This window comes from Gigantopelta aegis, chromosome 10, assembly GCF_016097555.1.
Source record: "Gigantopelta aegis isolate Gae_Host chromosome 10, Gae_host_genome, whole genome shotgun sequence".
Taxonomy (NCBI): Eukaryota; Metazoa; Mollusca; class Gastropoda; order Neomphalida; family Peltospiridae; genus Gigantopelta; species Gigantopelta aegis.
Window position 1 is genome coordinate 41,532,165 of NC_054708.1, and position 22,357 is coordinate 41,554,521.

Below are 22,357 nucleotides of genomic sequence, written 5' to 3' on the forward strand. Positions count from 1 at the left end.
CGTGACGTAATTTTAACAAGTAAATACTTCAATCGGCCATGTGCAGTTCTTGGTTATCTGTGGACGTCTTTTACTTTAGTTGTGATTATTGCCACAGGTATACATTACAGCATCATATATGATTCGTGTTTCGTAATTACATATTGATTTCAGATTGTAAAAAAAGTTAATTGTCTTTCAGATTGTTAGAAAACCCAGCAACAAAATTGATGGTGTAATTTTCACCATAAATTTATTGAGACCCTTCAAAGTTAAAGACATACTTGTCTATTCTAAACTACAATCTAATGATGTTAATAAAAATCACTCTGCCAATTAAAATGTCTTTAATTTCTTATTTGATACATACTGAGATGTCATACTGCATGCTAGTTCACCAAGGTTAACATCTATGGTCCCGTTTTTTAACATTTAGATAAACATAACAATAAATATCGTGCCGGAGACGTTTATCTTGATGAACTAACTGCATGCCCCGCGGCTGGCAAATCAAAGGCTGTCCTAGCTGTCTGAGAAATTGGATATAAAAGATCCCTTACTGCTACTGGAAAAAAAAGCCCAACTTGTGCTCTCTTGCACAAGTGTAAGTCAACACCTGAGACCATACAGGCATATGCTACAACAGCTTACTCTGAATGTGCATATTAAAATCTATAACCTGACCTGACCTGATGAAAAAATGTAGCGGGTTTGTTATAAGAATATATATATATATATATATGATCAAGTGTTTGACATCCAGTAGCAAATGATAAAAATAATGTTAAACAAAACAAAATTAAAACCAGCTTTAAACAAACAACTACAATATAACAGCATTATAGGTGTATGCATGGGCTTCCATAGCTCGAGTCACCTCTAGCCCTCCCCTTATTGATATGTTGATAGGGAGGGCTAGAGAGGACTGTGTAATATACTTCAGCAATTGTCGACGATCAAATGCAAATATTTTCCTGAATCTGATGCCACAGAGCTTTAGTTTGGTTATTCCCAAGTTCATTCATGACATTAAACTTTCATGTTGTTAACCAATACCAATGTGTCACGTTCCGTTCGTTTCGCATCTATAGAGGTATTGGGTTTCTTTGACTTCAACTTTCAGTCACTTTTCCCTGTAATCTATTGTGTCTCCTGTTTTCTTTGTTTACATGTCTGTCCTCAGTGCTGTACATGTGTGGACATGGCAAGACCTAAACCAGCACCATGGAGCTTGTCTGTGGATTTCTACACGGGGCAAGTGACTGCAGTGTGTGTCTACAACTCGCATGTTTTGGCAGGTAGGGACCAGACAGGTTTAAATTTTATAGAATCAGGTCAACTGATGTCCTCATTGAATCACCATAAGTGGTTAATCCAGTGAAAGAAACAAAAACCTGTAGCTACTTATAAACATACAATTTCCAAGTTGAATCTTTTATATTGATGCAGTAGTCCAGGGTTTCTGCCAGAGGGTAAAATGGGTTTGCATGGTGCCATACCCTAATATTTTTGCAGATTTTATTTTTTTAAGTTGACCTTTTGACAACGTTAATGACTGTTATCGTTACTGTATGAGTTTCTTAACCCTAACTCTAAACCTAAACCATTTTCTTTCTGGGGGAGGCCCCCCATACCCCCTGTTGATTGTGGTTACATTCATCACACACATTATAAATATTCAATTCCATAGTGCCATTCCCAAAAATTTCTTTCTGGCAAAAACACTGAGTACATATATCTCTGTATACACATAATTGTACATAATAGGTTTCCATATCAGTTTCTAGAATTATATAGCCTACATATTTAAGGGATAATTTTAGTTCAAAAGCAAATTAATGTTGAATAACAACCATAAGCAAGCTGTTTTAGTTGTGAATTATAAGAATATTGGAAAATTTACATTATTATTATTGTTATTGTTGTTTCATTAATATTCTTTTTGTGTCAGGTGTTGGTGGCAACATTGAAGTATTTGATGTTTCCAAGTCAAACACAGTTTATTCTCTCTACGCCTTTCCTTGTCGTAACATCCATGGTATAAAGAAAGGTAACATTTGTCTTTTTTAACCAAAATTAAATAATTAAATGTCTGTTACATTCATTACAACGTAACGTCATCCCATTGATCCAGATGTTGCAATGGGAGTAATTTGTTATTTTTTTTTATGAAAGTAAAAATTACGTCGTCAGGGAACCACATATCTGATGACGTCATTTTATATGGGCATGTTTTCTTATTGAGTGTTATTGTTTATGGATAACAAATAATTCAAAATAAATGATGACTGTTTAGTGTTATTATTAGCCTGTATGATTCAAATTTAATTATAAATATTGTCTGTTATTTCTTTTACGTTCATCTGGGTATGAAAAAAAAAAATCATCCACAAACTTATGCTTTGCCGATTCACACAGTTTGCGGATGATTAGTTTTGTTCATACCCTGATGAACGTAAAAGAAATAACAGGCAGTCCTTAAATAGATATAGTTTAGTAGTAATACATCATCTGATGCACAGTTTCTTGTGAAATGAATACTCGTGGTGAACATTGCATACTTGCCAACCCTACCGCTTTCTTTACTGTTCTACCACCTACTGCATTTCAAAGCATTCCTACCACTTTCAGCAAAAAACAAAAGTCAAAAAGAAAGAAAATTTAAGCTTTGAATTGTGTTTGGTTTACATAATGATTAATCCAGCTTATTTCAGTAGGCCTAGTTACTAGACAGCACTCCAGCTAGCGAGTCGTGACTAGGTCTAGAGTAGCCTATGCTGCATCGTCATGGTAACCTGGTTCCCTCAGTTTCTGCTTGTGACCTCTGGCGGGAAACTTTATATTCACAACTAAAAGTGGCCCTTTGGTTGGCTACACATAAACTATTGACCAATCGAAACACAAGAAACATATCACTCTCAGCACCACTTGTAAATTAAGTCACCTTGAAGTGATGGAGGGTCAGCAAGTCTTGATTTCAAAAATTGCCCCCCCTCCCAAACCCTCCTCCACAAGCTCCTTCGCAGTGCACCTACCACTTTCTAATTCTAAAATGTTGGCAAGTATGAACATTGTACAACCACATTCCAACAATTGCTCCATGGCTGGTATATGAAAGACATTTCTCACAATGGGGAAAGCAGATATGTATGTACATGTATTATAAAAATGTTGCTTGGCTGCAGGATTTGTTTGAGGGAGGTGGGTGTACAGCACTTGTATAGAAATGGTACCTACAGTTTTCAAAAGTGTAAATAATATGCAGTCTTCCCCAGAAACATCTATATGACCAAGATTTTACACATTCCCCACTAAAATGAAATCAGTTCATTACATTCATCTGTCAAACACTGGATGTCTGGCAAACTTTGACATTCATGAGAGAAATATTGCATCTCCAGCCCGTTACGGATTTACACCTGTCATTGGAAGAAGTATCCTTTGTTGTGGTAGAGCGGGTCTTCTGTTGCTGTGTGTAGACCAAGTAGAACAATTTTACATTGTGCTGGGGTGTCGTTAAACATTCCTTTCCCATGTATGTTTCAGAACCAGAGTCTGACGTGTTCTGCATCTGGGGCGAGAAGTGTTTCAGATTGTTCAAGTTTATCACAGAGGACTGCATGGTTAGGTAATGAAATAATAACATTAGACAGAAGTTTATTAACAATACTAATTACATGTACAATATTATAGTTAGCAAACTAATAGTATATTTATTAAACTCTTATATACTTGGATGTTATAACTCATGGCAGTCACAGCTTCCCATCTTACAACTTCATCTGCTAATTCAAACACTACTACAGTTTTTATATACTACCTTATAATTATAACACACAAGACTGTTAACTTTTTGTTTAATACATATTCTGCTCCTAAACACTAGAGAAGCATCATGTATGTAGAGCTTTTATGAGATTAATAATACATGATCTAGTATGATCTAGTTTAATGATTGCAACTAAAAGATATCAAAGTGTGGTGTAAGACCATCAGTGTGGTTTGATCTATTCTAAAGGATTAAATAATTAATATACTACAGTGTTTAAATAATACTAAACTTCCATAATGAAATGTTAACAATTTTAAACACATTAAAATATTTTTTACTGCAATTAATTTGAGAAAACTGACATAATACATGTAGTTCAAAACGTGTTGTCTTCAGTTTGCAGTTGCTTAATGACATCATTCAGGTGGAAGACTGGATCTGGGACGTGCACTGGCTGAGAGAGGTAGGCCAAATTTAATACATGTATCTGTTTTTATTACTGGAATCATTTTGAATAAACACAAACAAATTATACAGTACACACAATCTGTTTTTCTCCAGTTACATTAATTTTCTTTTCATCAAAAAATAAAACAAAAACAAATACAAAATTAAAATAAAACCGTTTATTTTTTTAAATCAGAAATATTTAGGAAATTAATGACTAGTAATGATATATATATTTGTTTTAAACGTACAAACAGTTGAGAAAATGGAAGGAGGTTCAGTCTTAAGAAGGTGACTGATAAAAAGAGATGGTTGCTTTTGTAAGTTTGACTTTGATTAATGTCTGGTTTTGTGGTACAGCACTTGCTTGATGCACGATCGATTTCCATCGGTGTGCCCATTGGGTTATTTCTCGTTCCAGCCAGTGCTCCACAACTGGTGAAACAAAGGCCGTGGTATGTACTATTCTGTCTGTGGGATGGTGCATATAAAAGATCCCTTGCTGCTAATCGAAAAGAGTAGCCCATGAAGTGGCGACAGCGGGTTCCCTCTCTCAATATCTGTGTGGTCCATAACCATATGTCAGACGCCATATAACCGTAAATAAAATGTGTTGAGTGCGTCATTAAATAAAACATTTCCTTCCTTCCTTGTTGTAGAGTGAAGACTCTCACAGTCTTGCCTTAGCCTTGGGTCACAACGTCGTCTTACACTGGGACCTCGTCACACAGACTCAGCTGCACAGAGAAGAGTGTGTGGAGAAATGTATACTGTATCCACAACTACTTCTTCTCACTCGAATATCACTGTTTAGTCAGTTCATTTTTAAAATGTGAAACAAAACAGTTTTATATGGAGAACAGCGGTGTTATATTATATTAATTTTATATAACATATACTAATAAAACAGTGATTTTAGACGTTTTAATTTTATGAAGAAAAAAAATGTAAATCTATCCATTTCACGTTTAAAAAAAATCATTTATCTTTAAAAACCTGTTTACCTTTTTTACATTTAATGTTTAATTTTAAAAACATTGAGCCAAATACACACTGTGATCATATCATGTTTATTTATACGCCTTCAAGTCGTAAAAACAGTCAAAATAAAACTTAGTTGTGTTCATGGCTAAACATTTGCTGGATCTTAAATTTTAAAATATACATGGTTGTTCTGGAAAGTTACATATGACAATAGTGGAAAAATATCTTTCGTAAATTCACCCATATTGTTTCATTGTTCAACTACTTACCGGCCTCGGTGGCGTCGTGGCAGGCCATCGGTCTACAGGCTGGTAGGTACTGGGTTCAGATCCCAGTCGAGGCATGGGATTTTTAATCCAGATACCGACTCCAAACCCTGAGTGAGTGCTCCGCAAGGCTCAATGGGTAGGTGTAAACCACTTGCACCGACCAGTGATCCATAACTGGTTCAACAAAGGCTATGGTTTGTGCTATCCTGTCTGTGGGAAGCGCAAATAAAAGATCCCTTGCTGCCTGTCGTAAAAAGAGTAGCCTATGTGGCGACAGCGGGTTTCCTCTAAAACACAGTGTCAGAATGACCATATGTTTGACGTCCAATAGCCGATGATAAGATAAAAAATCAATGTGCTCTAGTGGCGTCGTTAAATAAAACAAACTTTACTTTACTTTTGTTCAACTACTTCTAATAAGATTGAGAAAAGTATTTCCCATTGGCAGAATATGTGGATTGTAAGTGTCTACATTCCATGATGTTATGTTCCCTGATGAGATAACTAGTTACTGTGCTCATTTCATTGGACGCCGGTGGTCCTGTCTGACTTTAGCAGCCGGGACTGTCTTCAATCAGGTTGTATTCTGGACGATGTGTGGACACACTACAGCTGACAACAAACAGGAAGTTGTCCACCGCTTGTCAGGTCATGATGTAAGTTACTTCATGTATGGGTGTTTGGAAAAGTGACACAATTTACTAAATGTTCTCAAATGAATCCATAATTTTATACAGGAGTATATTATATACACATGTAGTCATAATTATACAACAGCACTTTAAACTTGTAGTATACACATTATGTCTGTTCAGTTATGTCTGAATATTTTTTCACGACGCCATATAACTATAATTAAAATGTGTTGTGTGCATTGTTAAATGAAACATTCCTTTCTTCCTTGAATATGTTTTATCCACCAAGTATTTGCCATAGTGCATGATGCAAACTTGGTGTGGTAATATGTTCTGGGAAGCTGAAATGTTATACTATAATTAGGTCACTGTCACCTAATTATATATCAGTGAACATTAAAGGAAAATCTTATTCAGAGAATATATTTGATGCTATTTGATACAGGATCATCAGAGAAGACTGATATATCTGGTACTGTAATTAATTATATCTAACTTATGCTAATATGCTAGCCATCACCCTATTAGTAGTATTACATGTACCAGGATCATACTCTTGAATGTTAGACACCTGATGGTCACTGATAAAACAATGTTCTAGCTAGAGTGTTCTTTCAAGTTTTGTTTTTGTTTTATTATTACAAACTATATGTGTGCCAGTAATAATCTACTTTCAGGGTGTAATATTTGGAATAGACTATCACCCACAGCGGAGAATGATATCATCTGTTTCAGACGATCGCAGCATTCGTCTTTGGCAGCTCACATTTCCATCGGAACGCGGAGAACCAACAGCAGAAGACTGGCGGGGGGTCAGTTCATCACCAATGGCAACACTCTATGGCCACTCTGCTCGAGTCTGGGACATCAGGTTGCTGAAAAACTGCTTTGTCAGTATTGGAGAGGTCAGATTTGTCATGAAGAGTAGTGTCCCTTTCGTTATTAAACAGATGTTCTGCTTGTATTTTGTATTTGTAGAAGTAGTATGGGGAGGATGAATTGCAGCTTTTAAAACAATATTAATTTCTTATTCTGTTAAAAATTTGCACAGTGTCGGATAACATAAACTTCAGATTTCATTCTTTTGAACCTCATGCTTTGCTCAATTTATTTTGATATAATTAAATTCTCTTTACGGCAATCTGATTGGTCCAGAGGTGCTTACTTTTTTTTTTCATATCTCGATGAACTGAAAAAATTTAAATCACGCCTACTACTCCTCCCCACACTGACTCGCACTACTTTTGTGCAACAAGCCGGATTATTCAGGCAACCATATTTAGATATTTTGAAGAAGACACACGTGAAAGATACAAAAGCAATTAAAAAATGTATACGATAAATTAATGGAAAATGCTATTATAATAGCAAAGTAGACATGTATGTGCATTGATTAAAAAAAAGAAAAAAACTCTGCGCTAATCATGAAATGAGACTCGCTCAGTGGCCAAAGAAATGTAGGAAACTTCACACCTGTAACTTACTTGTAAGCATTGCTCTACAGCTGTTGTGAAAAATAAACGGTTTCCCCGACAGCATAAATGTTAGACACGTTCCCTTCATTCACATTAAAAAAATATAAACTAAACATGAATAGTACAATTCCTTCCAATATAACTAAATGATTCGTAAAAATGCACACAGAAGCAGCTAGAGAAAATGGCGTTGCTTATCAAAATGACGTCATTTACCAAATGACATCATTTAAAAAGTCACCTGATTCAAATAATAGTGAATGGACGTTTGCATTCTTACGCGACATAAGTATCAGTGAAGTTTAAACAAACAGTACTACAGGCATATTTATAGCTAAACAAAATAAATTCAGTTATGTATTGTTAAAGTATGCATATAAATTTAATTATAACATTTGACCGCAATTATTTTTTGGTTGATGTGCACACTTTTGTATGACCCACTACGTGGAGTCATACAGTGTGCACATTGTGTTTTTGGTTCATATTTGCATGAACCCGAAAATAATTGTGGTCAATTCTTAAACAAATGTGTAAGTTCTTTACTTGTAATGTATTTTTGATGACATTTATTCTGTTAATACTAAGTTTTTAATATTTACTTTTTTTTTTTTTAAGGATGCAACTTGTTGTGTTTGGGATTACCAGTGGCAGATAACTCAGAAGTTGAAAGGACACAAGGTAATGTCAGCTTTGTTTTGATAACAGAAGATTTCATCTCACACTTTAAACCTTAGGTCCTCATTACCATATGAATGACCCCTAATAACCACTGATAAAACCAATGTGCTGGGGTGTCATTCGAATTGTTTTCTATTCTTAATAAAAGTCATGAGGTTTGTTTTTTTATTTCAGGGTAAAAGTATCTGGAGTTTGGCCACAAGTGTTGATGACAAGTTTGTGGTATGTATGTTTTAGTGTGTGATCGTGTGATATGTAGGTGACATAATAGGATTTTATCGCCTATATTGCTTAACTCCACTATTCTTTAAGATGAATATATGGCTATGCTTTTTCTTTCTTAAATGTTTTAGTTTTAGGTAGCACCACTCAACATATGCACATCCAGTTTAGATAACTCTGCTTACACATTGTTGTGCGAATTACTGCCCTTGGTCCACTAAACACCCAGTGACCCTGTGTATTGAGATCCATCTATTCATGTATTATTAAGTTTTAATAGGTTGGTTGCAAATATTAGTGGCACATCAATATTTCAGAAGTTTTAAAATTGTCTGGACTTTCGTTAATGTTTTATGTCTCCATATGTTTTACTATATACCGGGTAATATAGATTCAGTTTACTTTTGTTTGTTTTAATGTCACTTTCCTGTGTAGGTAACTGGTGGTGGTGATGGCAGTATACGCTTGTGGGAGCTGGACTCGGAATCAGCACAGAACGGTTTGATAGGATCCAGTCTTGTAATTCCAGAAAACATTAAAGTAAATCCCAGTTTCTCCAATATTTTTGTGTCATGTTTATTAATTAGGAATTTCACAAAGGAAAACACTAGCCTGGTATATGTTAACAACTACAATAAGCAAAACTACATATATTAAATCCACTGAGGCTATAGTTTTTAGCAGTGTATAATATGTTAGCTTGTTTTACAGTTAACATAACTTAGATTATTACTTACAAATGTTAGCTTAAATCTTTAATTTTGACAATTCCGATGTGTTTATGAATTGGGGAATACATTGTATACAGTGTACAGTATGTTGATTTGGGTGATGTTGGGTGAGATATCTCGCCTGCAGTAGTCTGAATTTTAAATCTTCCAATTTTGACAATTCCAATGTGTTTATGAATTGGGGGACTTGGGCGAGATATCTCGCCTGCAGTAGTCTAAATTTTAAATCTCCCAATTTTGACAATTCCAATGTGTTTATGAATTGGGGGACTTGGGCAAGATATCTCGCTTGCAGTAGTCTGAATTTTAAATCTCCCAATTTTGACAATTCCAATGTGTAAATCCTGCTGCTTGCAGTATCTGTAAAAAGGTACATACCTCGAAAATTAAGTTCAGTGGCTTTAATAATGTAATAATGTAACACTGTGTGCTGTTTAAAACTATGCCAGATCTATAGGACATTTGAAGTGAATTGAGCCTGTATTACCTCTTGTATGTTTAATCCTTGTGAAAAGGAACCAGACTGATATTTTAGGCTGGCATGTGCTTCATTCATATCCTAGTATCGGCTCCACCCTTGAGTGAGTATACTGCTTAGTGGATATGTGTAAAACAACTACGCTGTAGACTTCTTTCTCACTAGCAGTTAACAGTGTTTAATCTTTGTCCTTGACCGACAGTCCAAATACAGTGAAACCCCTCTAAACCGGACACTGTTTTGAATTATGGTATCTGGTTTAGAGAGGTTTTGTTTTGTACTGAAAACCATCTTATTGTGAGAGTATTCTGGTTTAGTAAGGGTCTGGTTTTGAGAGGTTTACCAAAAGTTCATATGTGTGTCCAAAGCAAATTGATTTAGACATGAAAATAATTTCAAATTAATGATGAAATCATGGAGTATAGCTCATAATTCTGCATGTTTCCATAGATTTAAAAATGAGCCCTCTCTTTAAAACCCCATGATTTAGCACCCTACTACAACTTGTACCATCATTCAAGTCAGCTTTCTGCATGTTTCCATAGATTTAAAAATGAGCCCTCTTTAAAACCCCATGATTTAGCACCCTACTACAACTTGTACCATCATTCAAGTCAGCTTTCTGCATGTTTCCATAGATTTAAAAATGAGCCCTCTCTTTAAAACCCCATGATTTAGCACCCTACTACAACTTGTACCATCATTCAAGTCAGCTTTCTGCATGTTTCCATAGATTTAAAAATGAGCCCTCTTTAAAACCCCATGATTTAGCACCCTACTACAACTTGTACCATCATTCAAGTCAGCTTTCTGCATGTTTCCATAGATTTAAAAATGAGCCCTCTTTAAAACCCCATGATTTAGCACCCTACTACAACTTGCACCATCATTCAAGTCATCTTTCTGCATGTTTCCATAGATTTAAAAATGAGCCCTCTCTGTAAAACCCCATGATTTAGCACCCTACTACAACTTGTACCATCATTCAAGTCATCTTTTAGCATGTTTCCATAGATTTAAAAATGAGCCCTCTCTGTAAAACCCCATGATTTAGCACCCTACTACAACTTGCACCATCATTCAAGTCAGCTTTCTGGGGCGGGACGTAGCCCAGTGGTAAAGCTCTCGCTTCATATGCAGTCGGTTTGAGATCCATCCCCGTTGGTGGGCCCATTAGGCTATTTCTCATTCCAGCCAGGGTACCACGACTGATATATAAAAGGCTGTAGCATGTGCTATCCTGTCGGTGGGATGGTGCATATAAAAAATCTCTTGATACTAATTGAAATTTGTAGTGAGTTTCCTCCTTGAGACTGTATGTCAGAATTACCAAATGTTTGACATCCAATAACCGATGATGAATAAATCAATGTGCTCCAGTGATATCATTAAAGGGACACACCCTAGTTACGGCTAGTTGTTAACCATTACGGCATTGTTTTTAGCTATTAAACCCATTTTTTCACAAATAAAATTGCACTTTACTTACCGTTTATTATTTAGAATATACATTTCCATTCACCTGAAGTGTTTTTTGGTAATCCTGGTAATCCTGGTGTTTGTAATACCACAAAATGCATTTTTCGTATTTCTGAAAAACGGACACACATTTGAGAAAAAAACGTTGAGCAGACAAGGTCTAATCTATTTTTAGACAGGATATTTCCATTTCAATGTCACAGATGTTGTTCATTTGTGAGATTTTTCTTCACAGTTCGTGAACATTTTCAGTAACAATAAAGTTCAGACAAGTAAGTGTCTCAATACAAAATGTTACAAACCCTTAAAACCAATAATTTTGCTAAGTCCTACGATATCTGGAGAGGGGATACAACCAGGACAGAACAGTTGGAACATGTCCAGGAGAGGTGAAAAGAACGCACCCCAAGTCTTTCAAATTTGTCGTGACGTAGGCATTGTTGTGCTTCGAGCGACATCTACTGGTGACATCAGAATACAAACTTTCAAAATTATTTCAAGCAATTGGGACATGGGGATTCCCATGGTATTTATCGATATAAAACCTGCTTTTTCACTCCATTTGATAAAAATGTGATCTAAGTGTGTTACAGGTTTGTAGATTAACCAAATTATAATTTATTTTCGGTGGATGGAACTAGGGTGTGCGGCTTTAAACAAAACAAACTTTTTCAGGTTGTCTTACCTGATGACATATTACTTGTTTTCATTATCTGTTATAAGCTAGATTAAATAATGACAGTTATAACACTTTGTAGTTGACATAATTGTTTACACGTTTTGATTGTTTACTTCCAGGGAAGTACAGATGACCACCCACGGATTGTAGCATTGCTGAATTTCAACACCATTCTCATCATGACCATGGAAGGGTAAAACAGTTTCCTGTATCAATCAACATTTCATCAAGTCAGACATGTACACGTGGTATACAAATCTTAGATTTTCAAAACTCAGGACAGTTAAAATGACAGGAATGAAAAATAAATCTTCCTGAGCATGGTAATATTGATTCATTATTTAGTGTTGTTAAATTAGATTTTTTAAAAATCAGCAAACCAAATTTCAAAAGCTTTTAATTGCTTTTTATGTTCTGTTTGAATTTTGAATTCTTTGTTTCTAATTAAACAACTATTAACTTAAGCTATGATTTTTTTAGACCATTATTCTAAATTAACATTTTTATAATAAACAAAATAATGTTATGTATTTTTCCTTTTTTTTAAAACATATATAGAGGATTCATCACGAGTATTTTTTAATATGGAAAATATCAACCGAGTCTATGTTAATCGGTATTTGTCGAGGCTCTGCCGAGACAAATACCGATTAACTAGATGAGGTTGATATTTTACATATTAAAAAATATGAGTAGCGAATTCTATTTATTCTATAACACTTCTAAAATAACATTTTAGTTAATTGTTTTAGTAAATCACAGTACTAAAGTCGCCACCATCAATAATATGACGTCATCACGATTAACACAGATTAGTTTGACGTCCTGCATTTTAAACAAATCTTTGAAAACGTTACGCTCAGGTACACGGGTTTTGTTACCTTGTAAGCAAATGACCCATCCACAGCAACACATTACCTAGAGACCTTGCAAATTTGCATACCATTATTAACCGGGTTAATAAAGTAAATTATCACATGGGTTTATGATATGGATATCATGGGTAAGTTATAGGATAAATACTGTTATTTTATTTTCATTTAGAATCCTGTGCAGCTACTTTATCACCGAGGAAACATGGCACCAAGTGTTCCGTGATGAAGATTTTCGATCCTACAGTCTTCTTGCTGTGTGTCGCAGTACAGCAGTCGTAGCACTCGGCAGCATTACAGGAACACTGAAAATACTGAGTACGTTGAACATAGAATCTTAAACACGATGTCACATAAACTGAATATTCCAGGTGGAAATTATTAACATGGAAATACCTCATTGAAAATGGCAACTTAAAAAATACAATAATTATTATATCAGTAGAAAGTTGAAAATAAGCTAATCATACTGCAGTCATATCAGCTCCATCCTAGAGCGAGTACCTGAAGTAGTCGATAGGTGTAACTCAACCTCACAGACTTCTCTCTCTAACAGTGTTCAATCTTTGTTCCTGGCTGACACTCCAAATATACCAAAAGGCAAAAGTTATTGTGACACACAAACATTATAATATGGAAAGAGAAATGTCAGAAGGTATGGAAACGAGCAATAGTCCATGAAAAGTACGCACCTGCCATATCCAAATGAGCCACATCACTAGAGGGGGTCCAGAGTGAAGTTCACACAGTCAGTAGCGAGTGTGTCCATCTTGAGCATTGATACAGGCCTGGCACCATCATCTCATTGAGGCCACTAAACGCTGGAGAAAGTTCCTGGGAATGCCTGTTTCGCAGATGTGTGGTTAGGATCCATGTGTCTTGGCGAGGGGTTGTCACGGGTGGTCGGCCGTTAGGGGGACAGTCCCTGACCTGGTTGTCTTGTTGATATTGTTGCCATAAGTGCCATATGGTGTTTCTGTGAATGTTGAATTGATGTGCGACATCACGCTACGAGGTCCCAGATTCAAGCATCTCTATGACTCTGTCATTTTCACTGAGGCATGGCATGATGAAATTGCATTAAACAGTTCACTAATGGTGTTTTTCTGACTTCTGGACTTCTGAAGGCTGCATAGAGTGGCAATGATTTGCGACTGAATGTCTGGCCTTTTATGGTGAACACTGGACAGGATTTCTCCCGAATATTCCATGTTTCTTGCACAAAGCATGCAATTGCTGCAACAACTTCTTGGTTGCATTTCTTCAAGCTGGTTTACATCCATAAATCCATTCACAAATGTATTACTCCAAACAATCCATGTCACAATAACTTTTGCCTTTGGGTAAACTGGACACTCACAGGATCAAGTAATTAATGTATCAGTTTTCATTTCTCTTCTTAATGATAGATGATGAAAAACGGCTTGGGTGCTTCGGAAATGTGGGCAAATAGTTCATGCCTTACTTGCTGCCCATTGATTCTTTATTGATTCAATTCTTTATACAGAATCAGGGTTCCTATTTAAAAAGTGAAGTACAGCAAGTAAAATATATTTTACAATGTGCACAACAATTAGTTAATTCATTTGTCAAAGAAAGTCCTTGTGACAGACAGTTGTAATTGTCAGTAGCTTGCTCAAACCAAACACTATCTAGTTTTCCATTTTGTGAGTTGATACAAGTGTAAATATATTACAGCACAGAGACCACATTTTGAAAGAAGCCTCATTATTCTGTACCATGAGAAGATCTTTCCAGGAAAAATCTTTGGACTGTGCTGGTTGAACGAATGTCACTTGTTAATCACTGGGCCTGATGGTGTAATGGTAAATGAGTTGCTTCATTCTGCAACCTGGTCCTTTTTGGAAGAAGTCGGTGATTTACAAGTGTTTGCCATTCAGTAGCCATTGTAATGTACTTGTCTTACTATTAGGCTACCCTAATAACATATTATACACATACAGTACTCTGTAGTCTCTCCATGTAGACCTATTTTGTAGTCTCGCACCATACTTATGTTTCTACAGAAGCTTTGTATTATACTACGTCTTTATTGATCTTTCAAGTATTATTTAATGTCCTTTTTTTTGCAATAGCTGAAAGTTTTGTTTAGGTGATTTTGGGGGAGGAGAGTTGTTGGGTTTTTGTTAGACAGTTGTACACAATAGTTTTATGAAATATAGGAAATCATCTGCAATTTGTTTGCTCTTTTCAAATATTAGAAAACATCTGTCATTTGATAGCTTTTTTCAGATATAGAAATAAATATATACTTTTTATCCCCCCCCCCCCAAAAAAAAAAACCCACCCGTCTAGTTTAATACAACTATAAGTTTAAAGTGACATCCAATCAAATTGCAGGTTCTAATGAAGATGCACCAATCAGCTGACACGTCAGTGCACCTGGAGTCTCTGGGCACGTTGTTCCTGCCAGCTTGTAAGCAGCGCTGGGTGTCAGCCGGCTTAGCCATGTGGTCAGATGGTCTGCTGGTGTGTGGTGACAAGGGGGGTACAGTTCACTGCTACAGTCTCCAGCCAGAACAGCTGGTATCTGCCAAGTTTATTCATTCTTATTTATAGCCAATAGTATCGGAGAATATGACTAATGTTAAAGTATGTTTATAACTTTCACAATTGAAAAAGCTATACTTACCATGCTGTTATTTTTGGAGTAGGTTTGTAATTAGGATTTTAAAAAACCACCATTAACTTTAGATGTTAAGTGAAATGTTTGGCTGTGGAAAGGTAAATTGATAAAGTTACACCAAGATATAGTTTCGGTAATGTTTGGTCCTGTTTTGACCAATCTAATTAAAATTAGCTCCACTATTACATGTGGATCTTACAATCTAGCTCATGTGGATCTAACAGCAGCCCGTTGGAGGTCATGTCCAGTTGACTTTTCTTTCGACCAATCAAAACCTTACTTGCAAAATCATGCCAGTGATTTGAAAAGAATTTGAAAACATTCGGGATAATGCCGAGCATATACGAAATAATTCGGGTGAATTACGAAGTATACCGGAAACTAATTGCCTAATAAAATTTTATATAAAATTTGTTTCAAGACAAAAAAAAACCGTAGTGGTATAGCCATAAAATCTGTTTATACTAGTATACAATCCAAAGATAATTACTGCACTTTTCCCCCTGTTTTTTCAATGTTGAAATAGACCAACAAGTTCGCCTATTGCATAAATAGTCTCATCCGATATTTTTAGAATTTGTATGCTCCCGAATAACGCTATAAAAGGCGAAATGTAATTGGTCGATATTTAAATTGTTATTTATAGATGAAATGTCACGTGGACATGGGAGTCCACACAATGCTGTTAGATCTACTGGCTAGACCCAGTAGAGCTAATTTTAATCAGATTGTGTTTTGACTTGCCCTGCTCCAAGTCTTTCTTTATGTATTGGTATGTGACCTAGACTGACAGTAGCAGCCAAATGAAATCAAAGAATGGCACATCATGAGAAACAAAATTTAAAGTCGATGATCTATTTTAAATTCTTCAATATTAAAAAAATACTTGAGATTGCAGCAGTTTATTTTTCTACCACAGACACCTCTAAAGCCTCCTGACTGTAGTTTTCCAAAAATACATGGAAAGTGTGGTGTCACTGATGTCTGTCGTCATGGTAACTATGTTTTGACAGCAGGACGAGATGGTCATTATCGTACCTGGAAGGTTGTTGAAGGAAAACTCCAACTGCTCAACAGCAATAAGGTCAGAGACCATTTATTTGTTGTAACCATTAAATATTTAAAGAGACTTTCCCAAGTTTACTGCCACTGTAACAGGTTTCTGGCTAGTCAAGCATATTTAATGGCTGAGATTGCATGCTATATACATTTTCTTGTTTAGATTATCAGTGTTTGTATGTGCAAGGTGTTTTTTCTCATCCTAATGATAATTTACCTGTAAATAATTTTGTATAAACAAAAGAAATTATATTATGAAATGAAATGAAATTTGAATCTTTAGGATGAGTACAGAAACACATTAGATATAAAGACACTGACATTCTAAATAATATAATATATTTAATGTGTAATTATTATTTTTAAAAAGGCTGTATTAGTTGGAAATATCTTCTTACGGTGGCAAACTGAGGTATGTTACTTTTAAGTCATCTTGCTTTGGTGACTAGCATACCTTTATTTTATTATAATATAAGACATATTAACAATAAATGTTACACAGAGCCGAAGTCTGCAGTTTGTTAATATATTTTAACTGACACCCTCAGGAGTCTGCTGAATCTAATAGTGTAGTAAGTTGAGACCAGTTAATAGATTTACTTTTTGAATTACTGTATATTTCGTTACGTAATAATACAACATACTTTTATAGCTATTTGATAGTTTTGCAAATTGCAGGTAAAATAATATTTAAAATTAAAAGTTTTATGGACCAAAGAAAGAATTTAAAAAAATACTTTAAAAAAAATGTGTTGATGTGAAATGTAATGTGACCATGTTGCAGGTTATGAAAGGCATGGAATGGATCGATGGACTTCAAATTACTGAAGACGATTTACTGGTCTACGGTTTTCATTCGGTAAGCATTTTAAAGTCTGTCTGTGGTATCAGCACATCCTTTTGCTTGTGTTGATTACTGTGACTTTATTTCACTGGGTTTATGTTGTTTGTGAGGTTAGATAAATGTTTTTACTTCTGAATAATGTATGATATTTGTAGATCAGACTTTTTCTATGATCTATATTTCAAAGGCTGTTGGAAAGTACATTTGAACGCCCCATGCTGCTAATTGAAATTGATACAGACCTCACCATTGAAGGGGAGCTATCACTCGCAATCCCCATCACTCCCCTGAAACTACTTCAAGGAGAGTAATTGTTAGCTCCCCTTAGCATGTGAAATTATATAGTATTAATATGGTAATATCTTAAATGGCTCCCTATAATTGAAGTTAGGGGAGCAATTAATCACTCCCCTCAGTTTTGTTCATGGCGAGGTCTGTTGATAAAACATGTATAACTGTGTGTTGATAGTTTCTGGTAACATTCTCTAGACCACGATCGGCCACTGATATTAAACAGTGTGTTGAGTAATTTCAGGGTGTTCATTGTCCTTGAGAGTAGGAGACCGCTGGAGAAAAGTAGGTGGCTATATCTGTTTAACACATGGAGGTATTTACTTGTAGTCATGAAAAGTAGGTGGCTATATTTGTTTAACACATGGAGGTATTTATTTGTGGTCATGAAAAGTAGGTAGCTATATTGTTTTAACACATGGAGGTATTTACTTGTAGTCATGAAAAGTAGGTGGCTATATCTGTTTAACACATGGAGGTATTTACTTGTAGTCATGAAAAGTAGGTGGCTATATCTGTTTAACACATGGAGGTATTTAGTTGTAGTCATGAAAAGTAGGTGGCTATATCTGTTTAACACTTGGAGGTATTTAGTTGTAGTCATGAAAAGTAGGTGGCTATATCTGTTTAACACATGGAGGTATTTAGTTGTAGTCACGAAAAGTAGGTGGCTATATCTGTTTAACACATGGAGGTATTTAGTTGTAGTCATGAAAGTAGGTGGCTATATCTGTTTAACACATGGAGGTATTTACTTGTAGTCATGAAAAGTAGGTGGCTATATTTGTTTAACACATGGAGGTATTTAGTTGTAGTCATGAAAAGTAGGTGGCTATATCTGTTTAATACATTGAGATATTTAGTTGTAGTCATGAAAAGTAGGTGGCTATATCTGTTTAACACATGGGGGTATTTACTTGTAGTCATGAAAGTAGGTGGCTATATCTGTTTAATACATGGAGGTATTTAGTTGTAGTCATGAAAAGTAGGTGGCTATATCTGTTTAATACATGGAGGTATTTACTTGTAGTCATGAAAAGTAGGTGGCTATATCTGTTTAATACATTGAGATATTTAGTTGTGGTCATGAAAAGTAGGTGGCTATATCTGTTTAACACATGGAGGTATTTAGTTGTAGTCATTGTAGGTCATGAAAAGTAGGTGGCTATATCTGTTTAATACATTGAGATATTTACTTGTACATGAAAAGTTGGCTATATCTGTCATAGTCAAAAGTAGGTGGCTATATCTGTTTAACACATGGAGGTATTTAGTTGTAGTCATGAAAAGTAGGTGGCTATATCTGTTTAATACATTGAGATATTTACTTGTAGTCATGAAAAGTAGGTGGCTATATCTGTTTAACACATGAGGGTATTTACTTGTAGTCATGAAAGTAGGTGGCTATATCTGTTTAATACATGGAGGTATTTAGTTGTAGTCATGAAAAGTAGGTGGCTATATCTGTTTAATACATGGAGGTATTTACTTGTAGTCATGAAAAGTAGGTGGCTATATCTGTTTAACACATGGAGGTATTTACTTGTAGTCATGAAAAGTAGGTGGCTATATCTATTTAATACATTGAGATATTTAGTTGTGGTCATGAAAAGTAGGTGGCTATATCTGTTTAACACATGGAGGTATTTAGTTGTAGTCATGAAAAGTAGGTGGCTATATCTGTTTAACACATGGAGGTATTTACTTGTGGTCATGAAAAGTAGGTGGCTATATCTGTTTAATACATTGAGATATTTAGTTGTAGTCATGTCAAAAGTAGGTGGCTATATCTGTTTAAACATGGAGGTACATAGGGGGTAACATTTATTTACTTGTAGTCATGAAAGTAGGTGGCTATATCTGTTTAATACATGGAGGTGGGTATTTGATATTTTTGTGGTCATGAAAAGTAGGTGGCTATATCTGTTTAACACTTGGAGGTATTTACTTGTAGTCATGAAAGTAGGTGGCTATATCTGTTTAACACATGGAGGTATTTAGCTGGAGGTATTTAGCTGGTGGTCATGAAAAGTAGGTGGCTATATCTGTTTACATTGAGGTCATGAAAAGTAGGTGGCTAATACATTGAGATATTTAGTTGTGGTCATGAAAAGTAGGTGGCTATATCTGTTTAACACTTGGAGGTATTTACTTGTAGTCATGAAAGTAGGTGGCTATATCTGTTTAACACATGGAGGTATTTAGCTGTGGTCATGAAAAGTAGGTGGCTATATCTGTTTAACACATGGAGGTATTTAGTTTTGGTCATGAAAAGTAGGTGGCTATATCTGTTTAACACTTGGAGGTATTTACTTGTAGTCATGAAAGTAGGTGGCTATATCTGTTTAATACATGGAGGTATTTACTTGTAGTCACAATTTGCCACCAGCTGTCTATAAAACAACAACTTTGTCTTCAAACAATCACTCATTTTCTTCTTGTTTTTCGTTTTTTTCACCTTCGTCTTAAAATTGTTTCACCCTGGTAGATCATCATACATGTTGGTCATCAGTGAGTCACAGCCTTCCTCTTGATACTGTTGTGACTTGTGATCTAGTTCTATCCAGCTCCATCCAGCTTTTGTGATCTCTACTTGCACCTCACTACACCAGGTATTCTTTCCCATTCTTGACACTTTTCCCGATATTCTGAGAGTAATGTTTGTCTTGAAGTTTGCACTGTGGTTTGTGTTTTCCTGTGACAGGCCTATTTTACTGTGTGGAGTGTTAAGAAGAATGAGAAGGTCATAGAGGTGGAGTGTGGCGGAGGTCATAGGTCATGGGACTGTTTGATTGATAACTCACTCGCACGGTTTGTCTACCTCAAGTCAAAAGACGTGATCTTGTTCGAGAAAAAACTCACTTCAAGCCAACGTATCTTGAAGGTAGGTATATCTCTGAAGCAAATCAGTTTTCCAAAGTACATTAAATGCTAGATTTTAACCCATTTTCTTTTCTAAATGGGGGCTTGGGGAGTGTTACATTTTATTTTTTATTTTATATTTTCAAGACATTAAAAATACTGCTCATATATGTTTAAAAGACAAACAGGTTTTTTTTACCGTAAACAAATGGAGTGAGTCTTTATCTTAAAGGTTGGCAAGGTTGAACAATGGTCTAACATGCACAATATATAGGCCGTTGTGAACCGACCCACCCAGATGATCAACATACTATAACACTTGGCCACTAAAGAGAAACTTCCTTGTACTCATCCGTTATACACTGGAGATTGTGGGCACTTCAAAGTTCACACACCCAGTGCCCTTCCCTTAGATCTGTGGCTGCACCTGTAACAGAAAAACAAATACTGGGTTGATTTAAAGGTTAAAAATCAGTATTGCTGTAATGGCTAAGTTAATAATTCCATAATATTTATTGATCTTGCCTTATGACATTTACCTGTGAATTTCTGTTTTGATGTTTTCTATATTAATGTCAAGTAATTGTAAAACGTGGTTTCTCCGTTATCGCTAATGTTTTATTATTAAGACTGGTGTATTCAGTATTATAAGTAGGTCAGTTTCCTCTCAGAGAGTACATATTTGTTGGATATTAAACAGGTTTCTTTTTGTGTGATTTATGTCCTTTGTGACATAATGTTTTATTTGACATGAGCTTTTACAAGTGAGAAATGAAAATTGTTTCACTAGGCACATACGCTTGATACAAAGGGGTGTTAAATGGGACAATATTTCAGAATCTTAGGTAACCAGAAGTCGATTCACGTAATGTTTAGGTAGGTAACCAATTGTTAGGTTATGTGAATTAAATTTGTGTAACCTAATGAACTCATACTTGCAATGAATTAAAATTTTAATGGCAGTATTTCCAGCTGGTACTGTAAGTTTGAAATAGTTTTTCTTATTATTGTAAATCATTACTTGGTAAAGTGATTTCAGAATGAGTAAAGATTCACCACATAACCGATTAGCAGTTTGCATGAATTTAAACTAGCATAACTAACACTTAAATAGAATGACAATTCCTGTGAAATGTTTTGCCTTGATAAAGTTTAATATTGATGTGTGGCCCACAGAAATCTTAATAAGAATATGAATCTGACAAAGCACATGTTGAAATCAGATGATAGTGTGTTACATGAACATCTGGGGTGAGAGCTATCAGGTCATATTAAGACATGTCATTATGATATGAACCAAGATGTTTTGAAGTGTGTGGGTAATAATAATCATGTCTATCTGCTTTACTAAGCTAAGAAATGTGATATTGCTCATTGGTTGGAGTTTTCAACTGAGTAATGATATCACGCCCCTTAGATGGACCTGTTAGTCCACATCTAGTACACTGAGACCTCGATAATGTGGACTCCTGTAGTCCGGAAAGCGAAGTACAAAACAAACTGTACACTCTGTAAATGTGTTTGTTAATCCAAATATTCAGCTCCTGGAACTGGACGGCCATTATCCAAAACAAAGACAATTTACTTCACTTGATTGAACATAATTTCATACAACAGATCATTTAAATAGAAACAAAAGTAATGCTTGCTCCGAGTTCATTCAACCATGGCCAGTAAACATCAGTAGACAACTACATGTAACACATTCCAAAATGGCGACAAATTAAGGTCTCACACCTCTGAGTAGGTTTAATTGTAGGTCCCGTTTGATAGTTCTCCTTAAACTTGACAGGGTGCACTGATCTACAGTAGGTTACTGTTTGGTTCACATAGAACAACCTTTATATTTTAAAATTTAAATCTGCATTTATTGTTTAATTATTTGTACTGATTTGCCAATCAAGGCAAATATTTCTTTATATACAGTTTCAGAACAACAGAAATACCATTA

At 35.4% G+C, this 22,357-nt stretch overlaps 1 protein-coding gene across 4 annotated transcripts in view; it reads left to right on the top strand.

The window, feature by feature from the left end:
• The first annotated feature begins 26 nt into the window (after window positions 1–26).
• LOC121384356 (WD repeat-containing protein 6-like) overlaps window positions 27–22,357 on the top strand; it is a 41,009-nt gene continuing 18,678 nt past the window's right edge. For 2 of the 4 annotated variants that reach the window (XR_005959378.1, XM_041514717.1), the window contains exons 1-18: window positions 27–97; window positions 1,163–1,277; window positions 1,931–2,029; window positions 3,526–3,607; window positions 4,148–4,214; window positions 4,858–4,970; window positions 5,960–6,107; window positions 6,764–6,991; window positions 8,180–8,242; window positions 8,417–8,464; window positions 8,900–9,004; window positions 11,951–12,024; window positions 12,876–13,021; window positions 14,402–14,529; window positions 15,065–15,250; window positions 16,270–16,434; window positions 17,194–17,268; window positions 20,249–20,428. Coding sequence is in view for 3 of the 4 variants with exons in the window: in XM_041514717.1 (XP_041370651.1) it covers window positions 1,181–1,277; window positions 1,931–2,029; window positions 3,526–3,607; window positions 4,148–4,214; window positions 4,858–4,970; window positions 5,960–6,107; window positions 6,764–6,991; window positions 8,180–8,242; window positions 8,417–8,464; window positions 8,900–9,004; window positions 11,951–12,024; window positions 12,876–13,021; window positions 14,402–14,529; window positions 15,065–15,250; window positions 16,270–16,434; window positions 17,194–17,268; window positions 20,249–20,428 (2,004 nt within the window). In the remaining variant the exon portion in view is untranslated. Of the gene's footprint in view, window positions 98–1,162; window positions 1,278–1,930; window positions 2,030–3,525; window positions 3,608–4,147; window positions 4,215–4,857; window positions 4,971–5,959; window positions 6,108–6,746; window positions 6,992–8,179; window positions 8,243–8,416; window positions 8,465–8,899; window positions 9,005–11,950; window positions 12,025–12,875; window positions 13,022–14,401; window positions 14,530–15,064; window positions 15,251–16,269; window positions 16,435–17,193; window positions 17,269–20,248; window positions 20,429–22,357 lie in introns of those variants that run through there. The other 2 variants (XM_041514718.1, XM_041514719.1) reach the window with 2 other exon arrangements.